Below are 23,510 nucleotides of genomic sequence, written 5' to 3' on the forward strand. Positions count from 1 at the left end.
TCAAGCTACAGAACGACATGAGAGATTGTGTCGTTCGGGGATGCACTATCCATGGGAATGGCCAAGCCAATAACCATGATGTGACGGCTTGGCTTGCACAAGCTGGGACCTGTGCACATTTAATAACTGTCGGTCTCTTTGCCACAGAGACCGGTATATGGGAAGCAAGTAATAAGGTGCTTGTAATTCTGTATATCTGTTTCTTGGTTCTTTCTCTCTTATTTAGTGGGTATCCAATCCCATCCGATCCCACGTATAGCATGATGCTCAATACCGGGGGTATGATAGGTACTTCAAGTACTCAATCTGGGCCAGGCGACGCTGGGCACATTGTCAAAAAGCGGTGCACCAACTGCTGCACAAAGGGCAATGGCAACGACCCCCTGCATCGCCACGATAATGTATGCAGCGTCCATTGTGAGTGAAAGACAAGATCATGCATTTCGAGGTTTGCGACTGAAGTCCCTCAACCTAATGATTAGGTGTACTTCTTGCTGTGTCCTGCTGCGTAGATTGACCACATCGACAAAGCGGTGCATAAATCTTTCTACCATTTTGTCATCATCTCCTTCCAGTCTCTGGAGGATGATGAGCAGAAAGGCATCTTGGAGTTTTATGCCCAGTGAGTGTCGTCATTCATTGTATCGTTGTGGACTTATTACAACACTCATTCTTAGGCGAGCGACTGTCGAGGAGGATCAGAAGGATCAAGTCGAATCGATGTGGAAGAGCATTTGTTGGGAGAATGGTAGAGAGGTAGGGATTGGGATAACATAGAAAAGCGAGGCCATGATGTCAGATTAGGTCACCGATGGTGTGCTTATAGATTAGCGAGGTGGATAGTATTATATCATTTAGCTTGTAGTGGCGAGCATAGATAGATATATAAGTCCATAGTAGCTTAGTACCGGATGGCTTTCCTCATCTGACTTTGGTTAGACGGAAAGCTGAGTATCCGTACCAGAATCCTCAATCATTCAACAGCATTAGACGGTGGCGGGATAGCAGAATGTTGTTGAAAAGGCCAAGATTTCACTGGCAACGGTACAGAGTTCACAAGTGCCGAAAGGGATGACTTTTAACTTTGATCTGTCTGTGGAATGTCATTTCTTTCTTTTTTCTTTTGACAATAGAATTCATTATGACTGTTATTATGAAGTCGATTTACTATAGGTGGTGTGTTGACTTGTACTGATCAACAATTTCTGAAGCATTTTTTTAAAGCGGTTTTAGGTCCCCAACTGTTGTGTTCGGCATTTATAGCAGAGCCATTTGATAAGGAATTGGCGGCGTTTTCAGTAAAGATCGATGTTATTGAACGGCTGCAATAGAAGCTAACTACAATAGAGAACTATTGAAGCCCTCATGTACAACATTCAAAAGCAGACCTAGTATGATTGTATTATTTTGGACTGGCCTTCGGGTTGATTGCGAGATTACGGTGAAGGCCCGCTGTGAGAACTGTTCCTATCAACAAGAGCTGCTTACTGATTAGAACAATGCCAGATCTTTCGATAGACAAGACAGCATAGGATTCGGACACTCTTGATGACGTGCATAATAATATTTGATTGAGCTCAACAACATGAAATTCTGTATATACAACATAGAGCCCAAAATCTTTGTACTAGCCATATCCTCAGACTCTCTCACCTGATATTTCCTTACCCGCTCTTTCTGCCCATTCGACAGCCTCTCGCCTTCCTCGTTCAACACCAACTCGTCCCAAAACAGGTATAGGCACCACCAACATCACAAGTAAGAACAAGAACCCATATCTAATGTTGCCCGTCAAGTCGGATATGAGTCCGACAGCGGCTGGGCCGATGAAGGATGCTGACTTGTCGGTAAAAGAGAAGAGAGAGAAGAAGGTAGATTCGTGGCCCGGAGGAATAAGCTCAGCGTATACAGCCCGAGAATAACTCAAGAATGGTCCAAATACCTATCTTTAGTAAGCCAGAGATACAATTTACTAACATTGGAGGGATCGAGAGTGCTCACCAAACCGAACCAGACAGCTAAGACGTACATCTCTCCTTCCGATCTTAACCCTCCAAAAGGTAATACAAGTCCAACACATGTGTAGACAGGTATGAAAGCCGCAGCCACCACTGCGGCGAGTAACACCTTATAGTTGGTCACTGGTTTGCTAGAAGTGATTGATAGGCGTCGCTGAACGCGAGGGACAAGGATGGAGGATATAACCGCTGCGAGTTGGACGAGGATGCCGATAAAAATGATTTTTGGCGCGGACATGGAGAGGACTGAGGAAGCATAAAGAATAGCCGCGTAGGTGGTGGTATGGAATCCTAGTACGAAAACGTCAGAAAACCGAAAACATAAGGTCATGAAAACTTACCATCAGATAGGAATATCCATGCTAGGAGAAAAGTATAAAGGTTTGGCAGATGACGTATTTGCTTTGGCACAACCATCTTCCCAACCTTGAGCCATGCCTCCTTTACTTGACTGGCGTTGAAATCAGACCCATGTCCAGACGCGCCACCTGGTAGCCCTATGCAGGTAGGGACTGTGAACAACGCCCACCAGACCCCACTGAGGCCGATGGCAAGTCTCATAGAAAACGTCGAACCTCCTAGAGCCATAACAGGGATAAGGAGCAATGTCAAGACCGAGACACCGGAAAAAAAGCCAATAGCAGTGCCCGTCGAGGACAGACGGGAAGTGGTAAGGGACAAAAGGGATTCATAGTGCTTTTTGGCATTAGATGGCTCGATTAATCTGGTCAAGGGGTCGGATAAAGCGAGATCCTGGGTTGATATAGCACAAACGGCTGGTATAAGTCGCTCGGGAAGAAGATGGGTTGCCTCGTCTTCCCTACTGACACTCCTCCTGCTTTCTTCATCGGTGTCTTCATGGACGTCCCTCACGTCGCCCTGTAGATCCTCAAAGGCAGCTTCCTCCCATGCCTTTTGTACATCTACATCCTCCTTGGCCAGGCCTGGCAAGAACGCGTTGCTGCAGACGATGCTGGTGGAGTAGGCCGCATTACCGCCGATGTTGAGTATTGCTGCCACGATAGGGGTCCAGGCATATGGTAATGATGGGAATAAGAGAAATAATATGCCGGAAAGAGATCCCGAATAGGCAAAGGTTAGAAGTAGTCGCTTCCTCCAATAAGCTACAGAAATATTATGTATTGTCTTTTCAGCCATGAAATGACGGCGTACCGTTGTCTGCCAGAGGACCGATAGAGATGATACAGATTGCTTGACAGGCCACAGCGATGGATTTGACATACATACTGGAACTCTGATATTAGCAATGGCCATCTTCCATTATAAAGGAACCAAAGCCTTTTAAGTTACTCACCTGAATGAAGCTGTATCAATCCATACGCCTAGGATCCGAGCTTTGCAGACCCTTTCCACCACATCTGAAGCCGAGCCATTGATAACACATATCTCCGTCAGTTCTGGCGCATAATATCCGACCTCTCGGGCCATCTCTGTAGTTGAGATCAATCACACAAAGAACGCTAACTAGCTGACGGGACCCAAAACTTACGTTCCAGAGTGATTGGCAAGAATATCGCCTAAAAGGTCTAATAAGCCATGATATTTATCATTGACCTAATGAACTTACCAGCGCACAAGCTGAGAAGACTTCAGCGGCAAAGGCGTACGAGTACCAGGCTCGGACGTGGGGTGGGGGCATTGACGAGCCCATCGCCGGTAATTGATTCTACACCCGAGACGCTGCCGAGGGCCAGTTGGTATTTTTTCCAAAAACGAAAGTCAGAGTTTGGTACAGATACTACAATAGGGCCGCTGTTGATAGACAAATGAAATATACAAATAGAGTGCAAAATGCCTTGTGTGGAAAGACGATATCCGTCGTCGTCCTTTGCCGGCCAATGATGAGCGCCAAAAACAACGTCACTTCCGACGGAAGGAAGTATCAGGCCGGCTGCCGACATAAGATAAGCCTAAATAAACGCTAGAAGTCGGCGAGTTTCATGATACCTTTTTTTCTGTTATTGAAGCTTCTTCGATACTCTGAACTTCCATTTCATACTGTAACAGTATTCTACCCATTTGATCAAAAGTTACTACAACATCTAACCCTTTTATCCCTTTTTCTATCTGTGAGAAATACAAATATCATCATACTGAAATAACACCTCGACTCGTTAACTTCACATCAAAGAGTCCGCCTTCTTCAAGTAATGTCATACAGTCACTACTAGTTTGATGCAAACTGGTCGAGCTATATCGACGCCGTCTCTGCTCTCTACTCGTCCCAACCCGGGATCCGGTTCATATTTGGGCGCAAAACCCAGCCCTTGTCGCATTTGGGATTGGGGTGAGTTTCGTCGAGCAGTCTGGTTCCTGAATATTTCACGCGTTTCGCGTCGACTTCTCATTTCCTCTTTCCCTTCTTTGACGCGTCTTTTCGATCTTTTCTCAGTTCCCGTTCTTTTTTCCATTCCCAGCCAGGATGGAATTGCCAGATTCGCCGCCTCCTCTCGACGCTCCATCGCCACCTCACTTTCTCGACGCACCGCAGGATCGTTGGAACGTCTTCTACCCTGCTGTTCAGACTCTCGTCAACGCTCTAGGTGGTTATGAAGAAGTCGAATCACCACCAGACAGTGGCATTTTTGAGACCGTCTACCGGCCTGGTGACAGTGTTTTAGGTGTCCTCAAGGATTTGAAGAAGCTGTGGAGGAAAGATGACGAAGATGACGAGCGAACAGTGGCGAGGTGTATGCACAGAGCAGAATTGATGAAAGAGTTAGTCGCTATCGTGGTAGAATGTGCGGAAAGAGGAGAGTGGGGCAGAAAGGTTGCTCTTGTTGCTTGTAAGTTACTATTTAACGCTTCACTACGTACTGACACTTCTACAGGTGACTTGATAGCAGCTTTAACATGGCCTATCGATGTCGCACAAGAGCTCAAAGAGATTGAAGACGAAGGTCCGGTCGTTACAGATTATGCCTCCTTGCTCCGTGCTCAATTGGAATACAAGGCTCTTTTCCTTAAAACTACAAAACCTCTCAAATCAATTTTATCTCTTATGGTGCCTTGTCTGGCGAAACCCAGAAAGTATGTTCAAGTTGCCCAGATCAAGTACCAGACTAACTTGGACAATGACAGAGACGAGAAGGACTCGCGTATCATTTCGCTAGGACTGCATGTGGTCCGAAACCTTCTTGCAATCAAGGATGCAGTGGCTGAGGGTACAGCTACTGGTGAGAAAGAGGAGTTCGCCCATCTTCAAGTAAGTTGCTAGATATCTCACTTCCCCATTGTCGCAAGACTAATATGCTGTAGTCCGATCTCATAACCCAACTCGACTCCCTCACATATCTCCAGCTTTTCCTCAGTTTGGCTTCGTGCGCGGATAAGACAGACCTTAACCCTTTCAACGTCATTGTACTTGATATTTTACACCTTATCTTCCGAGGCATCAAGCCGACTGAGCTTGTACAGGATCAGAAAAGAGTGAGTTTGAATTCGCGCAACCGTCATACGTGTCTGACTGCTCTATAGATACCAATAGATAGCCTTGCCAAGCTCTTGGAGAAGGAAAAGAAACAAAAAGCACTCAACTCCAGAGTAGGCAGCACACGGCATTCCAGGTTTGGAACGACTATCACGGTCAAGACTGTATGCCCTCATCCTCGTCAGCACTATTGATACTGACATATATAAAGGCCGAGCAGAGAGTCGTTCTACATCGACAGACCGCTATTATCGAAAACCCCGGCAAGATTTTGGATATGACTAAAAAGAAAAAGGCAGTCGCGGCCAAGAGAATGGACGATCTGACGGTGCATGTTAACCTCAGCTCGGATGCGATGGTGATTCTGCAAAGTTTTTCAAAGTCGTTCTTGGAGATCTGCTATAACAGTATGTTTGTTCCTTCAGTTCCTTCATGGAGAAGTGATCCTCATCCATGACCGAAGCGTTCATCGAATCGATCTTGCGAGATATCCGTATGGAACGTACCAAAATTCGACCATCTGATAACATCCGAGTTTTCTACCTCTCCAGTTTCTTTATCGAGTACCTCCTTCTCCTCCGACATAAGCTCCTCGAAAAAGGTGGTTCTCGACGACTGGAAGAGCTGCCTTTGGGTTTGGTGGCGCAAATCGCGGAGATGGACTCTGTCAAATGGTTATTTGCGAGGTTGAGAATATGTTGGGATGATAAACCAAAGGCTTGGACAGAGTTACAGGCTTGTATTGAATGTTTCACTCAAATCGTATGTCTTTCTATTTCCATCTCAGATCTCTAGCTAATTAGTTATCGATAGCTGCTCCTGATCGACGACATGTCGGCATCAACGAATGAAGAAGAGGTTGAGGTCGCAGAGATTCTCCAACACCAGCTGTACTACAATTACGATATTCTCGATTCTGCACTTGCTGTTGTCCGAGAATATAAAAACCAATCCATCGGGTAAGCTCTTTTTTAACTTGCCCCACCGTGGCTTCCTCTAACCAAAGAACATAGCTACCTCGACTCTATCATCCACTTTGCCTACGTGCTTCTCCGAATGCTCGAAAAGTATTCCAAGACAAAAGCTTTCATGTTCATCCGTAAACGCAAAAATACGCACAAGAAACGTAAAGAACAGCAAGCAGCTTCGCAAGCTAACGCTGAGGGGGAGCAGCGCAAGATTCCGGAAGAGTACGGGAATGAGGAGGAGGAGGCGTTTGCCCCGGATGAGGATGCGCCAAGCTACGCTGAACATGCTTTTACTTTTCAGTCTTTTGAGAAGGTGAGTAGCTTTTTCGAAGGTGATCGTTGAGAAGCAAGACTCATGGATTTGCGCTGGGTAGAGATTTGCCCAAGAAGCGGTGGTCAATACTCTCCTTACCTATCTCGAACGATTTCTGGAATTTGATGGTCCAGAACCTATGAAGAGAGTAGTTGGTCTGATGCACAGGCAGGTAATCAAAGCTCATGCTGAGGGTTTGTACTTCAAGGTTAGTCCTTCATCTTATCTTCTCCTTTTCCCCAATCAAACTAAGGATCGCCCCAGGTGTCGACACTCATCATCTTACGCCGTATCCTCGACAAACAGCATGTTCTTCCCGCAGCCCCTTCTTCTCGAGACCTCATCACACTTATAACGTACATTTTACGCAAATTCTTCAAGCATGTCGAGAAGGAGCCGTTTACGCTGGTCGAGGCGTTAAGTAGCAAGTCGAGAGGTAAATGGAAGACCGTGGGAGACGGCAGTGACGATGATGATGATGGGATGGCTGGACAGAGGGGGAGGATCAAAGAACAGGTGGGTTGCAGCTTCGTCAATAATACAGGCGAACTGTATTCTGATGGGTGGGTGAATAGATGGGACCTGTAGAACTGCAATTTATTAAGAAATACAAATTCAGTTGGTCTCAACAGATGTCGATTGCTTTTGCCATTATTTGGGGCGATGGCCACGGCTACCTCATTAAGTGGATCATCGAAGTTTTGGAGCAAGCCTTGGCCGCCAAACAGGAGATTGTGTTGACCACTGACGGAGGGATCAATGGAGATGAGGATGAGCATGATGAAGATGGGAGTGTGAGAGTGAGGAGATTTGGGAGACCGAGTGATGAGGCAATCAGCAAGTTCACCCAATTTGGTATGTCCATTCATTTTCAGAGTCCCTTGGCCACTACTAAGCAATGAGCAGACCTTCAACCTGGGGAGAGCGAACAGATTAAGGCTGTAACTTCAAACTCCCATTTCCGACTTATGCTCAGACTTCTCTCTTTCGATTTACCACCACCTCCTATGGAACTCGATTTTGAAGAAGATATCTCCTCCGAAGAGCTTGCGCTCGCCCGAAAAAAGTCGAACTCTGCATGGTTTCTTCCCGCCAACGTCCTGCCTTCCGACATCGAAGCCAGCATTGGCGCTCTAAAGCAATACATGGAGGAGCCTCCGACGCTCGACGATGATCCCAAGAAACTCCTCCGACGTAAAGCCCGCGCACCAAGACGAAGACGGCGTTCGCCTTCTGTTGAATCGTACGATTCTGAGACGGGTGAGGCACGGCCTAGTCGTCAGCACAAGAAGAATCCGCGCCAGAAACGAGCCAAGAAGGCGGTCGAGACTCAGAATTACAAGTCTGCTGCGTTTATCGAGGATTCGGACGACGAGGATCCTGAAGCGACAAGACGATTCTTTGAGAATGAGGAGAGGCTGAGAAGAGAGATGGATGAGCTTGCTGCTCAAGGAGGGCATCCCATGATGGAACGAGGGGTGAAAAGAAAACGAGGAAAGGAGAATGGAAACGATACTCCAAACGATGTGGATGTGCCAGTGCCGAGACCTGTCGACAGTCTACAAGCCATGGTGTCAGTGGGGGGCACTCGTGTGGGGCCGAGTCAGAGTCCAGGGCGGTAGAGATGAGATAACATTAATTCTTTCAGTTATTGTCTTCCATCGTGTTTGGGGCCGATCCTGCCAGGAATTGATGGTGTACTGACTGACTGACGTGTGCATGAAGATAATGGCATCGCATTCAGGTTCAAGGTACAAGGGACGTGTAGAACAGACATCTTGTGTGTCTTTCGATCCTGAACCTGGTAACGTACACAAAGCATTAGTCCGCTAACATCACAAATAAAAGCGGGAAAACAGTACGAGTAATCTTCACTTCGGCAATCAGACCATCATACTTCTCCAGGATATCAGCCGGTCATGACATCTTCAAGGAGGATGTTCAGCGTCGCGTCCGACGAGCACCAAGCAGCAACACACGAAGACGCACAATGGTCCAAGCGCCTTTGACGCGCCGGCTCGGTTGGACACAAACAGGATATCTCACACAATCAGCTCCTGATCATACAGCAAGAGAACGCGATCACATCGTTCCTCATTTAATACTGACGCGTTCGACCTTTTCAGGAAGCCTTCCGTCTTACAGCATCGAGGCAACAGGGAAGCCCATGCATCCATTTGGCCGTCTGCTAATACAACCTTGCTTGTTTATTCTTCATTTGAATCGTTCAAAGATGGCCAAGGCCATTACTACTGCAATCCAGGCCTTCGGCACCCCAGGCTGCTCGTCACTCGACTTTTGACGATCAGACGAATGACCCCTTCGGCTTTCAGCTTTCAGTCCCCAGTGGATAACATCTATCTAGGATCCTGATCATTATACCATTCAACTCTTGACAATATATTCATTTTCACACTCTTTTCAAATCTCCTCTTTCCAAACACACATTATCAATATCAAGGCGGTTTCTCCACGTGAAGCAAGACCTAGCCCTTCAGTCATTCCTTCGAAGCAATCTCACTTTTCGTTTTTTTTTTGTGGACAGTATAAGATACTAAACTAAAATGACTCGTCATGATGGCGCTACGCACCTCCCAGCTCAAAACCCCCATCGACGTATCAAGCGAGATGCCTCAGACTCAGATACATTCTTCATTCCCGACAGGTAAGTGGACTCCCCATTCCTCACACCAAACCAGTGCCCCTAGCTAACTTGCACACGTCACCAGCTCTCCTTTAATCTCATATGCCTCCTCAAGCTCCAGCTTATCCCCCTGGACATCAGGCTACTTTCTTCAAACTGATGGTTACGACGAGACAGTGCATGTCACAGCGATCGATAACTCTACTCTTTCATTTAATGTCACTGGTAAGTCGTAAACTCTTAATCATCGCATTCCTTTTCAGGAATGGTGAGGTTCCTTTGTTGCTTGACACTGGTGGGGCAAATAAAAAAGAAAATGGGCCTGGTCTTCGCCTCCAACCGCTCCATATTACCATATCTGAATGCTAATTCCCCCCCCTCGTGACGTATAGCCACCTCTCTCACCCTTCTCATCCCCACCTTCTCCTTCTGCTCCGCCACCATATCCATCAACGCCTCCACACCTGTTACCGCCTGTGCGTCCAATTCGACCGGCCAAGAGATCCCTTACACCCTCCTGTCCCTTCCTTCCGGGTCACACCAAGTCATGTGGAACTCTGGTCCAATTCCTCCCTCAGAACAAGTCATCTTTCGAGGTATTGAGGCACAACGGCCTATAGAACTGGGAGGGAGGGGGAAAGGAACGAACGTCACAATCGATGATACATATACGTATGGATCGTATCCAAACTTGGTGGATCTGGAGTTTGAAGGGGATTGGACCCATCTGGGGAGCGGGGCTGGGATGCAGACGAGTTTGAGTGAAGCGGGAGATTTGGGGAATGATTTTAATAAGACGTTGGCAGTGACGAATTCCAACGGGGCTAGCATTACTTTTTCAGGGATGGGTGAGTGTTCTTCTTTTCATGTATCTATGGAATAGAAGGGAAGGGGGCCCTAAAAGTGATATACAGGATCGGCAATCTATTTATACGGCACAGTCGGCCCCGATTATGGGTTAGCCCAGTTATCGCTAAACGGAGATGTGATTGTGCCGTCTATGAACTTGTCTGTAAGTTATAAACAACTCACTTTGTATTCCACGAGATGCTAAACTTCAAAACTAGTCACCTTGGTCGATGGCGTATGAGCTTTTATGGTTCCGTACGGGTCTCGACAGCAGCCAGATGACGAAGGTAGCAATGACCAATCTTGATGATAGCAAAATGGCCCTGGATTTCATCATCCTGACAGCAAATGATAATGCGCTGACGGAATTGTGAGCTAGCTTCTGTCTCAGCTTTGATGGGAGAAAGGCATGTAATTGATCAGGTTTGATTGCCCCAACAGATCTCCGGACGGCGGGAATTCCTTTCTCTCCTCCATCGGCGGTAAACTCATCCTCTACCTCGTTATCCCTCTTTTTATCAACTTCCTCATCAGCGTATTCACATTCTGGTTCATCAGACGCCGGCGCCGGCTTCGTCGCAATAGTAGACGAGGCTCCCAAGAATCAACTTTATCCTTGCACGATTCTCCTTCTCCCATCAAGGATGGGAGCGAGAAACAGTGGTATCTCCCGTCTCCACGTCGACCGAAGTTGACACCGAGCAGGGGAAGTGATAGATCCTCATTGACGCTTAGTGTAATAGATGTTTTCATTCCTTATGATGAAGCAAAGGGGAAGAAACAGTCGAATAAATGGTATAATAGCCTAACAACGCCTTCGCCTTCACCTTCGCCTCAGGTTGGTAGAAGGACTGAGAGAAGTGTGTTTGCACCCGCGTTTGGGTTATCGACCGTAACTGACGGTACATGGCCGGAGAGGTCCAAGAGCCCCGACTGTCCTCAGAGATCACAGAAATCTGACCGTCTCGGTCCATCTGGGTCGAGTTCAAGATTGGGAACAAGTAATGGAAGGAAAGAGAGAGATGAGGGAATGATGTCGGTGTTGGAGGAGAACGACGCAACGACTAGCATTTATGCAGATAGCAGGCGAACGACGGCGTTACCAGCATACTCGCCAGAAGCGACGTTCACGCATTACACGCCTAGTGATGATGGGAACTCTGTTATTCATGGGACCCCAATACATATCCATTCGACCAATACGTCCCCCTCCAGCAGGTACCCTATTGTCGAACAAGAGAAAGCCACGCAGTTCTACACGTTCCGGAACGTATCCTCCTCGCCCACCGCTTCTGTTCTCGGCCATCCGGGCAATACTACTTTCTCATACCAACTTCAGAGGATATGGAGCAGCGAGCCTCCTCCAAGCCCAACGACCCAAAGGAGGAGCACCATTGCTCCGAGTGACATCATCTCCATCTTTGGTGCACCCCCCGCAAGCGAACGAAGAATGAGCATGATGACTGACCATACTTCCAATACTGCTTCTTACCCCTGGGTCTCCCGTCCCGGATTTGGGGCAGGGGAATTCCCGCCGCCCTTACCTATCACCTCGACTTATACCGGATTCAATTTGGCTTCTATTATACCTTCTTCCAGTTCTGGAAGACCTACGCCAACCATCAATACCGATCTGGAGCGTAACCCGTTCGGGCTGCCGTACATGACTCCACGATCAGTATCAGGGTTGGGATCAGGGGGAAGATCGTCACGTATCTTGACACCTCGCAAGAAGGTTCCTGCATCCGCTTGGCCGACCGACTTACCTCTCTCCTACTCTTCTTCCGATTTTAACCCTACCTCCGCTTCCGCTGCTTCGTACCCAAGTTCCACTTTCACTTCCGATTCCACTTTCATTTCCACTCCATACGGCGCAACAAGTGCTATCCATTTCACGCCCACCCATGCCAGCCCTACCCCCTGGGCGCCGATTCCATACACTACTCCTGTACGTGAGAGTCTTCTTGGAGGTATTGCTGGCATGGGCGTGGACATGAGCGGAGGCGGGTTGGGGTGGCATAAGCGTAGTTTGAGTAACTGGAGTCATCTGACCGAGAGGAGTGCTGCGAGGCCGGATAGTGAGGTTATGCCGTTTGAGAGTTTTATACATAGTTTAAATGGGACCGCATTGGAGGAAGCGAAGAGGCAGCGGGCTAGAGAAGGGGCGTGAAGAAGGCTAACATAAAAGAAGGAAGTGGAATTTGGGGAATCTCAAACTGTGGACAATCTGTCAATTTATCATTTACAGTTTTAATTTCATCTTCTTAATAAACACATATAATTTAGGGTGAAGAATCAATGCAAATCATACCAATTGATTAGTCACGATAGACTGAGATCACTTAATCCGCCTATCCCTTTCCCCTTCCTCCACGTATTAACCTCTTAGCTGAAGCAGACCTTAGGATGATCACGACTAATCACTATCGCTAACAATCTCTTCCTCACTTTCTCCCTCTTCATCCTCTTCACTCAATCCAAAAGTATATCCTTCCCGTTTCTCAAGGAACATTGCTCCTCCGGCTTTCTGTACCATCTCCCATACCTTTTCTCCTTCTGCAAGAACACAAGGGATCGTCTGGCGGGGATACGCAGTGACGAGCGTGAATGGCCAATCACCGACTTCTTCTTCCCCTAGAATATCTGAAATGCCAACGGCATTGGCATTGGTGTTGGAACTTGAACTTGGCAAGTACGCAAGAGGGTCGTACCCTTCTGGTGGGGTATCGGGATCGTCCTCCCTTTTGGCTGACGCTGGGATGAGCAGAGTCTCTGCAAAGATATACAGCGGCAGGGTAGATGAGTAAGGTGTAAAGTGATGTAAATGTCTTGCTGACGAAAGCGGTGTCCTCAGAGCAACGCGTATGGGACCGTTGGAAGGCGGGAGAAGATGCTTTCTCGCGTACCTCCTCCATATTTTCCTCTTCTCTTTGATTGCCTCTTTCTCCTGCCTTTCCTTCTCCTCCCTTTCTTTTTTGATTCGCTCAGCTTCTTCCTTTTGTTTTGCCACCCTCATCCGCTCCCGATCCTTCGCTTCGGAAGCTCTAAACGCGCGATCTTGTTCAGCGCGTACATAGCGCGCCTCTTCGACCGCGAGTCGTTCGGATTTGAGCCGATTGAGGAATGGGCGAGCACGAGGGAGAACAGCGGTCTGGAGGGTGGTGATGATGGACGTTGGGGAGGTGATGGTGGACGGGGGCCCGGAGAGAGTGTTGAGGAGGGTGAGTTTGGGTGAAGAGGAAGAGGTAGTGGATGATGATGAGGTAGAAGGGAGGAGGGAGAGGAAAGTGAGGGACGGGTAAGTAGTGGCCAGGAGAGTTTGTGACGCTGTTCAGATGTTAGCAAAGTGAGGTTAGATCGTAATTTTACTCACCCTGATAGCCTTCTCGAGAAGAGATATCGGCCGCCCAAACAACAACTCCCTCAGACCTCAACGCTTGTACAACATCCTTGTCGGCCAACGATCCTTTCTTGAACGACTCATCATTCTCATGTTCCTCGCTCACCAGCACAACAAGGCCTACGAGGAGCTCTTTCCTGATGTGCGTAAGGAACTCCCTGTATGGACCGACATAAATTTCGGGGAGCTCAGACGGTGGGAGGCCGGTAACAGAAGAGAGGGACTGGAGGAAGGCGAGGTGTGCTGTGGTGGGATCCTGAGGTGGACGAGGCATGGAAAGAGGTGACGGTGAAGGAGGAAGGAGGAAAGAGGGGATATGAGGAAGGAAAGAGAGTGGAACAAACGTTCGTACTTGAAATATGTTAGGGAATCACCTACCCAGATCTCGTCGTTGATGAGACTATACTCACCAATAAAGTACCACACCCCGCCTACAATCGAAAACAACATCCCCACAGGCCATACGATGATATCCCAAATCCCAATTCCTACACCGGTCGTGCCCAGCCCAGCTCGCGGCTTCGGTCTTGGTCTTCGAGCGCCTGTACCGGACAATCTACGGGCACCCGGTGGAATGGGCGGTAAAAGTGGATCCTGATCAGGGTCATGGACGCCAAGGCGATTCCGAGAGGTCGAAGGCCCCGCATCTCCTCCAGGAGAAGATGAATTGGTATCATCTGCCATATTAAATATTTGTTCGACAGTGGTCTAAAAATAGGAAAATGGAACCGGCATCAGCTAGACCATAAGCCAGAGGGAACGAGGTTAACGAGCCAACGTACCTGGACATCCCACCCGTTCTCTCTTAATAATCGTTCGTCGCGCTCTCTAGCTGCGTCCGTGGCGGAAGACGTGACTGCCCATAGCTGGGATAGCGCCTGCTGTTGAGAAGCGGTGAGTGGCATGGCTGAGATAATTGAGTGCTGCAGACTAAGATGTGGAAACAAGAACGAAGAACATCCGTGGTGTGAATGACGAAGCTCAGTCATAATCAGCACAACACACTTCCAAGTTACACGTCATCATTTAACTGCTGAATGAATTATGGTGGATCGTGGATGTCTACGTTATATATTTACTTTTTTTGTACTATGTTACAAGTTCTCCTGCTTCCAGCTCCTATAAGCCGGTTACTGACTGGTTCAGCTTTGAAAACATCTGCTCTTTTCTCTTTGTGACCTCCATGTATTGCATGTACGTCGTTTGCTTAGAGAAACCACGGACATAAACTAGGCACAAACCATGTTGCATTACTTCAGACATACTACATAGGTTTACCAACCCCGAACCACCAAGATTCTACTTTTCTTTTTTTGTACCTCCCTAAGCGGGCTATCCCCTGTCTGCCCCTTACTATCGCCATTCCCGTTCTCCGTTCCCAATCTATCCATCCTCCTTATGGTCTCTCTTTTCCTTTACTTCTGCACACGGACAGGATCATCGTCGTCGGGGGGGTGGAGATGGGGAACGAGAGTCGTCCGACTACCTCCTCCGACGACGGGGTGGCGACGGGGAACGAGAGTCGTCAGAATATGTCCTTCGACGCGGAGGGGGAGACGGGGAACGAGAGTCATCCGAGTACCTCCTTCGAAGAGGTGGAGACGGAGAACGAGACTCATCCGAGTACTTCCTTCGACGCGGCGGCGGTGAAGGCGATCGGGGTTCATCAGAGTACTGCCTTCGACGGGGAGGGGGCGAAGGCGAACGAGAGTCATCAGAGTACCTCCTTCGTCGAGGAGGTGGAGATGGGGAACGAGACTCGTCAGAGTATCTCCTTCGACGCGGAGGAGGAGACGGGGAACGAGAATCGTCCGAGTACTTCCTTCGAGGAAGTGGTGAACGTGAGTCAGAGCTATACCTCCTCCTCCGCGATCGACGCGAATAGCTACTCGTGTCCGAGTCAGTATCGCTATCGCTGTCAGAAGACGAAGATATATCCGAGCTCGAATCCGTATCGGAATCTGACGACTCTGCCGCGGCCAATGCAGCCTGTTGAGCTGCCAAAAGCTTGGGAGCATTTTGGAGGTACTCTCTCATCTCTTCGGTGACCTTGCCCATACCGATAGAGGTAAAGTAGTTGATAGAGAATCGGGCATTCTTCGGGTTGTCCATGGGGAACATGCCCGCAAACGCGGGTTTGAGGTCGGGGATGCGGAATCGTTCGGCAACACGGTTGATACCCATCTCTTCGACCATTTCTTGAAGCACGATCTTAACAAAGATACGGCTGGAAGAGGTGGTCTCTTCCTCGTTCATATGAACGACGTGAAGAACTGCCCATGAAATACCGTCGGACGCGAGAAGGTGGCCAAAGAAGCGGCCAATATTACGGAGCTTGTTGGTTTCATATCGATGAATGGTGTCATAATACTTTTGGAACGCTTCTTGGAACGCATCGGTCCAAATTCGGTGAAGCTTGCAGAATCTCTCGCCGATGAGACCGTAAAAGTTGGAGTATGTTCGTTCTTGGGAACAACATTCGACAATCATATTACAAAGTTCAATCTGACGGGCGTTAGTATTGACACTTCCGACAGATGGATACCTGACTCACCTCTCGACCTTCGGGGATGTTGACTTTCATAAGCTTGTGTACAGCTTCTTCAAAGTTGAGCTAGAGGATGTCAGTCATGATGGTCAAAGTGTATCGAGAAAGCACTTACCGAGTTCATGATGGTCAAATAAATAGTCCTTCTCAAATTGATCAAGTTTGTTTCCGTCATATCCTGAATTCCAGCCTTCTCTGGGGCAACATCCTCATCTTCATCATCTTCAGATTCGGAGTATTCACTGCCCGATTCGGTACCAGACTCATCGTCAGAGTCACCCAGAATCTCACGCTTGATTGCATTATAACGTTCTTCGTTTTGGACAAAGTTAGGGTCGGCCTTGAACAAGTCTTTTGAGAAAAAGTCAGTAAAAAAAATTGCTCGGATTCCAATACGTAAGGGACCTACTCAAACTCTCTTGCACCTGCAGCTCGTCATCCAAAGTCACCCTATGGGTAATTTGCTCCTCCTCCTCGACCAAGTCCAAACCCTCAGGAACGGCAGGGTTATCCTTATACTTGTCTTTCCTGACTTGAAACAAGACTTCAATCATGTACTGACACCTCTTACTAATCTGGCCTTCGTGCAAAACGGCTCGAAATCGTTCAAAGACGGTATTGTTTGCTTTGGGAGAGTTTTCGGAAAGGAACAGACCGACTTCACGCATGAATCCGACGGCAACTTCGATAGAGTCGTCAGTGGGACGGTCCAGGCATAAAAGGAGGATTTGGAGGGCAACGATTTCGTGAGCTACATATTGATTACAAAGATGAGCGATAAAGGTGGAAGTAGCGTGGCAAACAGTCTACAAGTCATTAGCATGATCCACACGGGCAAAAAGAAGAACTGCACACCTTATCGTTTCTCTTGTAAGCTCGTCTGAATTGACTGATCAATCGAATCAATACCAATTCGCCGACCTGGGGCAATTTAGTGTTGATGATAGCGACCAAAGCCGCAAAGACCGGAGTGAACGGCAATGATGAAGCCTGGGCACGCATGACGGACCTAGCGAAAAGGCCCCTACCCCGAATAAGATTCTCACCAAACAGCTCGGGGACGATGTGCTTGATGTTTGAGATGTTGACCTTGTTGATCAGACCATTGATACTCTTCTTCAACGCATCCCAGCTTATCCTCTGATACTCTGCACTCGTCTTGTCCTTGGCAGCCTCTGCTTGCATAGCCCGCAACTTTGCGGGAGGGATGTACGCTCCACCACTCCTTGACCCAAGAAGCTTTGCAAATTCTGCCCTAGCAATGTCATCTGCCGATTTTTTGTTTGTTGCGACCGTCCCATTCGCATCACCATCGTTCGCCAGAGCCATGTTGATTTGTTTTTCCAAAAGAGCATTCTCTCGAGCACGTCGGCGGTTAGGATCAATATCCTTGACATTGGGCCTGTCAATTTCTGATCGGTTAGTATTATGATACGGGGACTGAGAGCGTCGTCGACGAGTAGGTGGGGATGCAGGACGATCTCGTGGATTGGGAGATGGGGACCTGCAATTCTATTAGCCAGTATCACGGATGGGATGAAATCCGCATACCTTTTTCGCTTGTAGGCCGGCATGTCATCTGGAGTTAAGCTCCTGCCACGTGGAGAGCGGCTGTCTGGGCGAGGGGGCGAAAGAGACGGAGAGCGGGGGCGGGGGGAGACAGAGCGAGAAGGAGAGCGGGGCATTTTGTGAGACGCTGGTCTGGATTCGAAGAGCCGCTTGGCGTTTTAGTCCTTTATCCGGTAACCTTGATCCAGTCCGTGCACAGGAATGGTTGGAAGAAGGAAAGGCGAATTACGGGATTGACGAGAGTGGGAGGTGGCCAAAAGCGTAGCAAAGAATCAAGGTGAAGAAGAGCGAGTGTCAACCGCCTTTTGTGGGGGGATCAGATATAGTTTTAATAATAAAGCCTACAATTGTAGTGTAATTAAGTGCCACGCCTGGCCTTAATAAGGTGGCCCTGGTCCGTACTCTCTGAATTTCTGAAAGATGTGTCCACTTTAACGAGGCTCAACATGCATAGAAACCGCCGACAAGTCCCTTCACACCCCACTTTCGACATCGTTTCTCTCGTTGTCAGTTACAATCAAGTTCCGGCTTCTTCCGCATCATCATTCCGACATCGATACCTGTGACTACTGGGTGTGGTATTGATAAATTCGTCGATTTCAAGATTGAAAAGGCAATAATCCATCCCTGAAAACTTACTCATCTGGCAGGCTGGCAATAAAGTACGATAAATGCAAAATGGTGCAAATATCTATGCTTCGTTTTATCGATATGGCACATTAAGAAGTGACTGCCCAGGCTTCAGTGTTGGCAAGGCATCGATGGAGATGTTGCGGCAGCCACATGAAATGGCTGGCTTCCGAAAGGATGGACCTGAGAACCATTGACCCCTCAACCGGAGGAGGTACGGCATATCTTCTCTGCCGTTTGGGGGGCGGAGGATGATGGGAACGTATGCAAAGAGGATGCACACCGACGAGGTGAGGGAATAAGGCGGAGAGGAGAGGCGTTCTTCCCTCTCCCTATCCTCATCCTCATCCTCATCCTCATCCCATATACGCTACAAATCATCTCCAAAATTAATACATACCGCACAGGTCTTCATCCTACCGACCGACTGCCAGTCAATCGGTTTTCCAACAGATCTAAATGGCCAAATAAATGATGATGCTAGGACCTTTTTTCTCAACTTTAATTACAGCTTTTGAGAAATTACTACTCGTAATGTTGACAAAATATGCCAGGAGCCTACCCTATTCCAGCGTGGATTGCTTCTTTCTCCTTGAACTTGCTTCAGTTCTCATCATCTTACACCACTCCATTACTTTTTGACTTCAAATATTGGCAATTTCGATCGAGCTGTCGAGGTCGAGGTTGAAAAACCACATTCCACATCTCCTCAAAGATTCGAATATCGATAACATATTCATCTCAACTCCCCAAATCTTCCTTGGACTGGGCCGATTGGCTGGGGAACAAATTCTACATCTACAAGCAAAAATAAATGGAGCTATTACACTAGTTCTCATCCCATTTCCTCTGTTACATATAAACTGAATGCGAGTGGAATGGTTATGTACATACAAAAAGAAGCTGATGAATCTTCGTTTCCAAACCGCTAATATCCCAGAAAGTAGTCTTTATGCAGGCGCCTATGCTTTTGTCCATCCCCAACATAATGTTCGTGTTCTTTCCCTTTCCGGGCTCTGGGCTTACCGCCTAGCCAATTCACTCGCCGTCATGTCCAGTGTAAAACTCGTCCTAAAACTCTTCGTGGGTACGATAATCTTTTGCCCTTTTCCTTTTCCCTTTGACCCTCTGGCGGCCATACCGAGACTCATGCCCGAGTGCGGTGTGTCGGCGATACGCGCGAAGAGCGCGCGGGAGAGGGGTTGGGATTTGGGGAGACCAGAAGGTCGGTGCGGGTGCGGTGGGGCAGGGCTGATCTCAGAGGATGTGGGATGGGAGGAGGGGATGGAAGGGGTAAGAGGGGTGAGGGGAGTAAGACCTCTTGGGCGGATAGCTCGTTGTGGTGGGACCGGCGCGAGCGTATGAGAGTGGGGATGGGATTGCGAGTAGGAGAGGGAAGAACGTCCGGGATCAGAGGCAAAACGTGAAAGCGTCGGACGAGGACGGAGGGAAGGCGAAGCAGAATTAAGGAGTGGTGAACTGTGAATACCTTGTTCATCACCGTCACCATCTTCTTCTTCCGCTTTTCCGTCTTCGGCACCGTCACCCAACACTCGCTTCCCCTTCCGCTCTGGCGATCTTTCAGCATCACATTCATCCGTGGGCGAAGACCCTAAACTCCAACTATCACAAGATGAAGATCCGCTCTCCCTTCTTTCTCTACTTTTAGAGCGAGAGGCAAAATCCGGGAGTTCGGGGAATTGGGAAAAGGAAAAGTCATCGTCCTGCCTCGAGGTATGGCCAAGGGGGGAGGATGGGCCGGAGAGTCGAGGTGGAGATGGAACGAGATTGAATGACATTTTGGTTATTAAACGAGTATTGTACGAGTGAGTGGTTTACCACCGTAAGAGATGGACGGGTGGTGGATGGGTGGTGGACGTATGGATGGCTAGTCACCAAAAAGCGGGGATAGTCTGTACTGAGTCAGCTTTCCCCGCAATATGTTTGTTACCGGTAATCACTCACAAAAAATCTGAATCGGTACAGTGGCGAAAGGCGTAAGGTGTGTGGATGTAAAGTGGGTAGTTGAAAGGTTATGCGAAATGTGACCAGTTGGAAATGCAATGGATGGGTTGTGGGTTGTGGAATCGGTTGCGGATACGTATTTGAACTTTTTTTGGCTCTGTATGTCGTCGGTAATAACGGCTTTCGTTTCGTTTCGTTCTGCCAACGCGTGTTAGCTTTTTGCCATCTTCATTTCTTCTCTGAAAAGATAACTCACTCCCTTCTCTCACAAAGTACAGCTAAGTTGGAATCACCCTGCTGAGCTGGAGTGAGGGAGGATATATATATCGTCACTCCACTCACTGCACAGTGCACTGGAATCCTCGTGTGTGGTGTATGCGCATACACCAAGCGCTCAGAGGACACGACTTCTTTTTTGCTGGAACAGTATCCGTTGGGGACGTCGGGAGGCTCACGGTTCAAAATAATTGGGGAGATTTAAACAACCTTATGTCACCGGGGCACCAGGGCCATGCGCGTCCTGGCGCGGCGTGGGGGAAAGGGAAAACGCGGAGACTGGCGACAAACCGTCCGGCCAACCGGGAATTCCTGGTTCCGGTAATTCATTTCTCTCTCCTTTGGGGTTGGGCCCTGGGCGTGGTGGGGCTGGGGGAAAGGTCTGGAACCTTTTTGCTTTTTGACGCGTCGCGTTTTACATTTCCTTGGAAATTGGTGGAACTGGGAGCCAACATCGATAAAGTGGACGCGGATAAGTCCTTAGTGTTCGAAGAGTTCGTTGTCATATCAGGTCGTCCTTCTTCGCTCTTGCTTTTTCCCGGGTTGGAAGCACGGGACCATACTTCTTCTGTTTCACCCCCATTGGCCACATTATTAGCACCCATTCACAAATTCACCATTCCCCTTTTCAATCGTGCCCCTTCTAGTACCGTTCATCACAATTCCATTCGATCGTCCTTCTTCGCCAGGTGGCGGGAGGTATCTGCATATTTCTGTGTCGTCCTCTCTCTGACGTATAGCGGTACATCCCTATTGACACCGCTTCCTCGATGAACAAACGCTAGCCCCATTTTGAACATTCGTACCTGTTACTCTCCTATATATCACCATTCCACTCCCAAGTTATGAATGTGACTAACCTCCGATCTTGGTACGACGTCTTCTTTTCTCATTTGCACCGACTATTAGTCCTTCTAAAAAAAGTGACATCGGTCCGCCTCTCCGGACCCCGTTATTCCAGGCTAAACTATACTTCTTCCTTCCCTCCTACTGTTTCACATCTTCTCCAAGCCGAGCCCCGGATGGCCTCGCTGACCGACATGGTGCCCATGACACAGATAGAGAGAATCGGTGAATAACTGTTTGTTATGTATTGTGACAACCTGCTCGGCAAGATGATGTCAGTTCACAGCCGTTCTTTGCTTTCAAAAACTCTACAAGTGCATGCAAGAAGGTTACAATATACTAGATAATATAGCACCTTCCTCATAATCAATCCTCATCGTCTGAGTCTGAGTCTATGACTCTTCTCCTCACCATCGCCGATGGGTTCACCACAGGCTCGATCATCTTCATCATTGTCACTCCTTTCGAAAAAAGGCACCCCACTTCGGAACTCGCCATCGCTTCTTTTCGCTTCGCACGCGTCTCCCAATCATTATCGCTCCTAACCCTCGTCATCGCTACTATTGGCCATCTCCCTGATGGCGGCCAATTGCCCTTTACGTCTCTCCATCTGCGTCTTTTGTCAGTGATATTAGTCGTCCTGAAAACCTCATCATGATTCTCTTCATCTCCCTCCAGTGTTTGTCGTCTTCAGATTCACCATCGTTCGCTGTCAAACTCGAAAGGCTGTGTTGAGTGGCCAGTATGCCAATAACCTTGTCTACGATATTTAAAGGGAGGGTATCCTGGTGATTGAGGGAAGAGGATATCGCGTAATTGGGGTCTGAACAGCCATCAATCAGTGGTTCAGTAGGGTAGGTGTATGAGATACTTACAGCCAGGGAACGCATACTCCGAATCCTTCAGTCCACCACGCCTACTAGTGCCCAGCAACTCCTGTAAATCGCATTTATTCCACAGACGGTATACACTGCAGTACTCTTTGACAGAATCTGCTGAACCATATTGGCATAGGGATAATGAAGGTTCGCCACATGAGAGCCAAAATCGCCGTAGTATCGTTCCATCGCAAACTGCTATGAGACCCAAACTGGCCCCTATCGCCTGAAAATAATCGGCGATGTGAAGGAGCATATGGATCTGTGACGAGCAAAGGTAGAGAGGGTTGAATCATCCTTGTAGTATAACCTTCGTTGTGAGTTATTAGCCGCTAATGATAATAAACAATTAATAGTAAACAACGGAGCAACTCACTTCTCGTAATCCTTCGCCCACCGTGCCCAATCCCTCTCTATACCAGGCAGCCTATCTCTACCAGTAGTACCTACTAGTGTATGCCAGCCTATTACTACACCTACCTGCTACATCTGCGACACTCTCTTTGCACATAACCATCATCCCTACGGGAGGGTATAATCCACATAGCCAGCAGGGAGTGCTCGTGATTGGGACTAACCCACCCTTGACGTAACAATGACTACGTCTAATCTAATCTGTTACGTATTACAAGCTCGCCAGTGGAATCGCCCGTAACGTGTGATTGAAATAGGCGAGAACGGAGCAGACGCCTTTCCAGCGCGCCTGTCTGACTCCCCTGTCCAGATAGGCACTTCCTAATTAACGGGGTACGACGCACAGTTTGATAACCGATAATCAAGCTGCACGCTCCACACTGAACTCGTACTGTTCCGGTAACTAAGCCTAGCCCCCCATGCTTGCCACCTGCTTACCCTGTGTGTACCCTGAGGACCGAAAAGCATTGTCCGTCGTAGTCCCTCGACAGCTCATCCGATCCGATGAGGTACAAGCCTTGCACACGGCTGTCCAAACGCTGGACTCTGAATCGCCCTTAGAAAGGCTGTCGACGGCTTTCCAGTCCGCAGTCTCTCCCGCCAGAACATCTGGGGATCAGGACACCCCATCCTGTGCTACAAGGCGCTGCTATGCATGTATGTCAATGAAAATGCCTTGTACAGTTGCTTCACAGTCGAATTACATGTGAGGATGTGCATGAGCAAAATAATGAGATGTTT

At 48.3% G+C, this 23,510-nt stretch overlaps 8 protein-coding genes and 3 non-coding genes; 5 read left to right on the forward strand and 6 right to left on the reverse strand.

Annotated features, from left to right (window-relative positions):
• Positions 1-17: 17 nt before the first annotated feature.
• On the forward strand, positions 18-777 carry CNAG_07684 (hypothetical protein; the record flags this gene model as incomplete). The annotated part of the gene is made up of 3 exons (XM_012195414.1): positions 18-417; positions 532-622; positions 678-777. The coding sequence occupies 3 exons, from the start codon at positions 18-20 to the stop codon at positions 775-777; spliced, it is 591 nt and encodes a 196-aa protein (XP_012050804.1).
• Positions 778-1,534: 757 nt separating this feature from the next.
• CNAG_07685 (UMF1 family MFS transporter) lies at positions 1,535-3,850 on the reverse strand. XM_012195039.1 has 7 exons: positions 3,607-3,850; positions 3,529-3,556; positions 3,334-3,469; positions 3,192-3,265; positions 2,360-3,142; positions 2,002-2,309; positions 1,535-1,942 (listed from the first exon to the last, which is right to left on the reverse strand). The coding sequence occupies exons 1-7, from the start codon at positions 3,688-3,690 to the stop codon at positions 1,640-1,642; spliced, it is 1,716 nt and encodes a 571-aa protein (XP_012050429.1). The 5' UTR covers positions 3,691-3,850; the 3' UTR covers positions 1,535-1,639.
• Positions 3,851-4,209: 359 nt separating this feature from the next.
• CNAG_07686 (topoisomerase 1-associated factor 1) lies at positions 4,210-8,545 on the forward strand. The gene is made up of 13 exons (XM_012195040.1): positions 4,210-4,825; positions 4,871-5,069; positions 5,121-5,244; positions 5,298-5,468; positions 5,517-5,633; positions 5,681-5,876; positions 5,933-6,231; positions 6,283-6,428; positions 6,483-6,750; positions 6,812-6,958; positions 7,015-7,266; positions 7,326-7,605; positions 7,657-8,545. Exons 1-13 carry the CDS (start codon positions 4,462-4,464, stop codon positions 8,370-8,372), a joined length of 3,279 nt encoding a protein of 1,092 aa, XP_012050430.1. The 5' UTR covers positions 4,210-4,461; the 3' UTR covers positions 8,373-8,545.
• On the reverse strand, positions 8,466-8,794 carry CNAG_12705. XR_001045913.1 has 2 exons: positions 8,613-8,794; positions 8,466-8,551 (listed from the first exon to the last, which is right to left on the reverse strand). It is a non-coding gene; the product is annotated as a hypothetical RNA (non-coding RNA).
• A 371-nt stretch (positions 8,795-9,165) lies between these two features.
• On the forward strand, positions 9,166-12,560 carry CNAG_07687 (hypothetical protein). XM_012195041.1 has 6 exons: positions 9,166-9,415; positions 9,480-9,619; positions 9,787-10,242; positions 10,309-10,406; positions 10,462-10,613; positions 10,685-12,560. The coding sequence occupies exons 1-6, from the start codon at positions 9,315-9,317 to the stop codon at positions 12,411-12,413; spliced, it is 2,676 nt and encodes an 891-aa protein (XP_012050431.1). The 5' UTR covers positions 9,166-9,314; the 3' UTR covers positions 12,414-12,560.
• CNAG_07688 (hypothetical protein) lies at positions 12,427-14,608 on the reverse strand. XM_012195415.1 has 4 exons: positions 14,426-14,608; positions 14,054-14,351; positions 13,617-13,994; positions 12,427-13,570 (listed from the first exon to the last, which is right to left on the reverse strand). The coding sequence occupies exons 1-4, from the start codon at positions 14,546-14,548 to the stop codon at positions 12,660-12,662; spliced, it is 1,710 nt and encodes a 569-aa protein (XP_012050805.1). The 5' UTR covers positions 14,549-14,608; the 3' UTR covers positions 12,427-12,659.
• Positions 14,609-14,827: 219 nt separating this feature from the next.
• CNAG_07689 (pre-mRNA-splicing factor CWC22) lies at positions 14,828-18,050 on the reverse strand. XM_012195416.1 has 6 exons: positions 17,743-18,050; positions 17,047-17,695; positions 16,601-16,997; positions 16,307-16,542; positions 16,198-16,257; positions 14,828-16,148 (listed from the first exon to the last, which is right to left on the reverse strand). Exons 1-6 carry the CDS (start codon positions 17,874-17,876, stop codon positions 15,126-15,128), a joined length of 2,499 nt encoding a protein of 832 aa, XP_012050806.1. The 5' UTR covers positions 17,877-18,050; the 3' UTR covers positions 14,828-15,125.
• Positions 18,051-19,014: 964 nt separating this feature from the next.
• Positions 19,015-20,303, forward strand: CNAG_12706. XR_001045914.1 has 1 exon: positions 19,015-20,303. It is a non-coding gene; the product is annotated as a hypothetical RNA (non-coding RNA).
• CNAG_07690 (hypothetical protein) lies at positions 19,105-20,800 on the reverse strand. XM_012195417.1 has 3 exons: positions 20,612-20,800; positions 20,356-20,553; positions 19,105-20,303 (listed from the first exon to the last, which is right to left on the reverse strand). Exon 3 carries the CDS (start codon positions 20,187-20,189, stop codon positions 19,413-19,415), a length of 777 nt encoding a protein of 258 aa, XP_012050807.1. The 5' UTR covers positions 20,190-20,303; positions 20,356-20,553; positions 20,612-20,800; the 3' UTR covers positions 19,105-19,412.
• Positions 20,801-21,777: 977 nt separating this feature from the next.
• CNAG_07691 (hypothetical protein) lies at positions 21,778-23,474 on the reverse strand. The gene is made up of 4 exons (XM_012195042.1): positions 23,208-23,474; positions 22,732-23,160; positions 22,353-22,665; positions 21,778-22,300 (listed from the first exon to the last, which is right to left on the reverse strand). Exons 3-4 carry the CDS (start codon positions 22,609-22,611, stop codon positions 22,074-22,076), a joined length of 486 nt encoding a protein of 161 aa, XP_012050432.1. The 5' UTR covers positions 22,612-22,665; positions 22,732-23,160; positions 23,208-23,474; the 3' UTR covers positions 21,778-22,073.
• On the forward strand, positions 22,077-22,942 carry CNAG_12707. Its single transcript, XR_001045915.1, has one exon. It is a non-coding gene; the product is annotated as a hypothetical RNA (non-coding RNA).
• Positions 23,475-23,510: the final 36 nt, after the last annotated feature.

This window comes from Cryptococcus neoformans, chromosome 7 (genome assembly GCF_000149245.1).
Source record: "Cryptococcus neoformans var. grubii H99 chromosome 7, complete sequence".
Classification (NCBI taxonomy): domain Eukaryota; kingdom Fungi; phylum Basidiomycota; class Tremellomycetes; order Tremellales; family Cryptococcaceae; genus Cryptococcus; species Cryptococcus neoformans.

Excerpts from the sequence above, each read along its gene's own strand:
- CNAG_07687 (XM_012195041.1), top strand. The coding sequence starts at position 9,315 with ATGACTCGTCATGATGGCGCTACGCACCTCCCAGCTCAAAACCCCCAT. Across the intron at positions 10,243-10,308 it reads CATTACTTTTTCAGGGATGG|GATCGGCAATCTATTTATAC; the intron begins GTGAGTGTTCTT and ends AGTGATATACAG. Across the intron at positions 10,407-10,461 it reads TGCCGTCTATGAACTTGTCT|TCACCTTGGTCGATGGCGTA; the intron begins GTAAGTTATAAA and ends CTTCAAAACTAG.
- CNAG_07685 (XM_012195039.1), bottom strand. The coding sequence starts at position 3,690 with ATGGGCTCGTCAATGCCCCCACCCCACGTCCGAGCCTGGTACTCGTAC. Across the intron at positions 3,266-3,333 it reads ATTGATACAGCTTCATTCAG|TATGTATGTCAAATCCATCG; the intron begins GTGAGTAACTTA and ends TCAGAGTTCCAG. Across the intron at positions 2,310-2,359 it reads ATGGATATTCCTATCTGATG|GATTCCATACCACCACCTAC; the intron begins GTAAGTTTTCAT and ends TTTTCGTACTAG.
- CNAG_07690 (XM_012195417.1), bottom strand. The coding sequence starts at position 20,189 with ATGTCATTCAATCTCGTTCCATCTCCACCTCGACTCTCCGGCCCATCC.
- CNAG_07688 (XM_012195415.1), bottom strand. The coding sequence starts at position 14,548 with ATGCCACTCACCGCTTCTCAACAGCAGGCGCTATCCCAGCTATGGGCA. Across the intron at positions 14,352-14,425 it reads AGAACGGGTGGGATGTCCAG|ACCACTGTCGAACAAATATT; the intron begins GTACGTTGGCTC and ends TCCTATTTTTAG. Across the intron at positions 13,995-14,053 it reads CGGGGTGTGGTACTTTATTG|TACGAACGTTTGTTCCACTC; the intron begins GTGAGTATAGTC and ends ACATATTTCAAG.
- CNAG_07686 (XM_012195040.1), top strand. The coding sequence starts at position 4,462 with ATGGAATTGCCAGATTCGCCGCCTCCTCTCGACGCTCCATCGCCACCT. Across the intron at positions 5,634-5,680 it reads CGACTATCACGGTCAAGACT|GCCGAGCAGAGAGTCGTTCT; the intron begins GTATGCCCTCAT and ends ACATATATAAAG. Across the intron at positions 7,606-7,656 it reads CAGCAAGTTCACCCAATTTG|ACCTTCAACCTGGGGAGAGC; the intron begins GTATGTCCATTC and ends AGCAATGAGCAG.
- CNAG_07691 (XM_012195042.1), bottom strand. The coding sequence starts at position 22,611 with ATGCTCCTTCACATCGCCGATTATTTTCAGGCGATAGGGGCCAGTTTG. Across the intron at positions 22,301-22,352 it reads GGAGTATGCGTTCCCTGGCT|ACCCCAATTACGCGATATCC; the intron begins GTAAGTATCTCA and ends ATGGCTGTTCAG.
- CNAG_07689 (XM_012195416.1), bottom strand. The coding sequence starts at position 17,876 with ATGCCCCGCTCTCCTTCTCGCTCTGTCTCCCCCCGCCCCCGCTCTCCG. Across the intron at positions 16,998-17,046 it reads CTTACAAGAGAAACGATAAG|ACTGTTTGCCACGCTACTTC; the intron begins GTGTGCAGTTCT and ends AATGACTTGTAG. Across the intron at positions 16,543-16,600 it reads GCAGGTGCAAGAGAGTTTGA|ACTTGTTCAAGGCCGACCCT; the intron begins GTAGGTCCCTTA and ends TTTTCTCAAAAG.